The 2,512-nt window shown below is 37.2% G+C and overlaps 1 protein-coding gene across 1 annotated transcript in view; it reads left to right on the top strand.

Moving 5' to 3' along the window:
- LOC107300666 (choline-phosphate cytidylyltransferase A-like) overlaps nt 1-2,512 on the top strand; it is a gene marked incomplete at its 3' end in the record, with an annotated part of 10,320 nt that overhangs the window by 1,650 nt on the left and 6,158 nt on the right. Inside the window, exon 2 of the mRNA XM_015829973.1 lies at nt 1,650-1,749. Within this exon, the coding sequence (XP_015685459.1) occupies nt 1,650-1,749 (100 nt within the window). The remainder of the gene's footprint in view (nt 1-1,649; nt 1,750-2,512) is intronic.

Raw genomic sequence — 2,512 nt, 5'->3', positions numbered from 1 at the left:
CAGTTCTCCCATGCTGGCTGAGGAATTCTGGGACTTGAAGTCCAGGAGTCATGAAGGGGGCCACAGTTCTCCCATGCTGGCTGAGGAATTCTGGGACTTGAAGTCCAGGAGTCATGAAGGGGCCATAGTTCCCCCATGCTGGCTGAGGAATTCTGGGAGTTGAAGTCCGCAAGTCATGAAGGGGCCATAGTTCCCCCATGCTGGCTGAGGAATTCTGGGAGTTCAAGTCCGCAAGTCATGAAGGGGGCCACAGTTCTCCCATGCTGGCTCAGGAATTCTGGGAGTTGAAGTCCACGAGTCATAAAAGAGCCAAGGTGGCCTACCCCTGGGCTGGGAGAAGGGATGGTGGGTGGGCTTCAACTCCCCGAAGGCCTAGAAAGTGGGCGGACTTCCATCCCCAGAATTCTCCAGCCATCATGGCTGACTGGGGGATTCTGGGAGTTGAAGTCCAGCCCCTTTCAAGAGGCTTGAGATTGAAAGACGCTTCTCTAGGGTGACTCAATCGCTGTTTTTCTCCTGGGGAAAAAATCACCCTTGTTAACTGCAGTCTGTTTTTCTTATGGTCATCTCAGTTGACACAAATGACCCATTTTGTTTTGTTTTCTTTTATTTCTTTTTTTTATTTTTATTTTTATTTATTGTTTTTATTTTACTAATTTTTTGTTTTGTTTTGCTTATTTTTTATTTTATTTTGATTTTAACTTTTATTTATTATTTTTTTACTTTGTTTTCTTTTAATTTCTTTTTTTTCTTTTTTATTTTATTTTGCTTATTTTTAATTTTATTTTTTTAATTTCATTTTAGCTTCTATTTATTATTTTTCTTTTACTTTGCTCTGTTTTAATTTCTTTTTATTTTACTTATTTTTTATTTTACTTTATTTTGATTATTTTTTATTTCATTTTATTTTTATTTCATTTTAACTTATTTATTTTTGTTTTACCTTGCTTTACTTTAATTTCTTTTTATTTTACTTATTTTTTATTTTACTTTATTTTGATTATTTTTTATTTCATTTTAACTTTTATTTATTATTTTGTTTTATTTTGCTTTATTTTAATTTCTTTTTATTTTACTTACTCTTTATTTTATTTTATTTTGCTTGTTTTTCATTTTACTTTTTATTTCATTTTAACGTATTTATTATTTTTGCTTTACTTTGCTTTATTTTAATTTCTTTTTATTTTACTTCTTTTTTATTTTATTTTGCTTATTTTTTATTTTATTTTTTATTTCATTTTAACTTTTATTTATTATTTTTGTTTTGCTTTGCTTTATTTTAATTTCTTTTTATTTTATTGCTTATTTTTTATTTCATTTTATTTTTTATTTCATTTTAATTTTTATTTCACTTTGCTTTATTTTATTTATTTAAATTTCTTTTTATTTTACTTCTTTTTATTTTATGTATATTTATTTTCTTATATTACTATGCGGGCTGGGGAATTCTGGGAGTTGAAGTCCACACGTCTTAAACTTGGCAAGCTTCAGAAACATTGCTATAAAATAAATTTCTCCAGGGCTAATCTTCGCACTAACATAGGCTACAATAATTATATAATTCCTGCACTGATGCCTCTTTTCCTAATAAACACGTTGAATAAACACGTCCTTTTTCTGATTTTTATTTTTATTTTTTTTAAACCCAGGGATTGCGAGAGCCGGCCCCATTTTCCGATGAGCTGGAAGTGGACTACAGCAAGCCTTACACACGAGTCACGTTTGAAGAGGCAATGAGAGGAACACCCTGTAAGTGTTCGATCTGTAAGCCGAAAACCATCCATTCGAGGTCCTCGATTTACGACGCTGACCAAAGCAGCTTACGACCGTTTTTCGCCCTGACCGTTGCAGCACGTTCAAAAGTTTGACACGCTTGGCAACCAATTCACATTTCTCACCGTCTGTTTGCCCCCTTTTCCTGGCCATGGTCATTAAGTGAATCACTGCAGCGGTTCAGTTAGTAACACGGTTGTTAAGTGGATCCGGCTTCCCCCATGGACTTGGCTTGTCAGACGGTCGCAAAAGGGGATCATGTGACCCCCCCCCCAGGACATGGCGACCGTCCTACATACGAGTCGGTTGCCAAGCGTCCAACTTTTGATCACGTGACCCCGACGGTCGCAAGTGTGAAAAAAAAGCGTCCTAAGTCACATCTTTCGGCGCCGTCGTAACTTGGAACGGTCGCTAAACGAAAGATTGCAAGTCCGATGGCATCCGCTTAACGACTCCAGCGGCCACTTAACAACCTGAAAAAAAAGATGGCGTCAATCAGGTTGGTTACCTTACAAGCGTCCTAACTTAACGACCTAACCGGCAGGCTCCATTACGGTCGTAAGCTGAGGACCGCCTGTGTGCCAGCCGAAGGCTCTTCTAACCTACGTAAACCTTTGCAAACTGAGAAGGGACGTCGTAGTAGAGATTCAAAAGCCTTTCGGTTTTGGCAGCTGTTAGAGAAGCTTTCTGGCCGCTGAGAGTTGAGGAGGCAGGGAAAGTAACTCCGGCCCAGCAGGGA

The sequence above is a fragment of the Protobothrops mucrosquamatus genome, unplaced genomic scaffold (genome assembly GCF_001527695.2).
Source record: "Protobothrops mucrosquamatus isolate PMUCROS unplaced genomic scaffold, P.Mucros_1.0 scaffold7893, whole genome shotgun sequence".
In the NCBI taxonomy this organism is placed as follows: domain Eukaryota; kingdom Metazoa; phylum Chordata; class Lepidosauria; order Squamata; family Viperidae; genus Protobothrops; species Protobothrops mucrosquamatus.
Note: the sequence above shows the minus strand (reverse complement) of the source record. Positions and strands in the feature narration are given on the sequence as shown.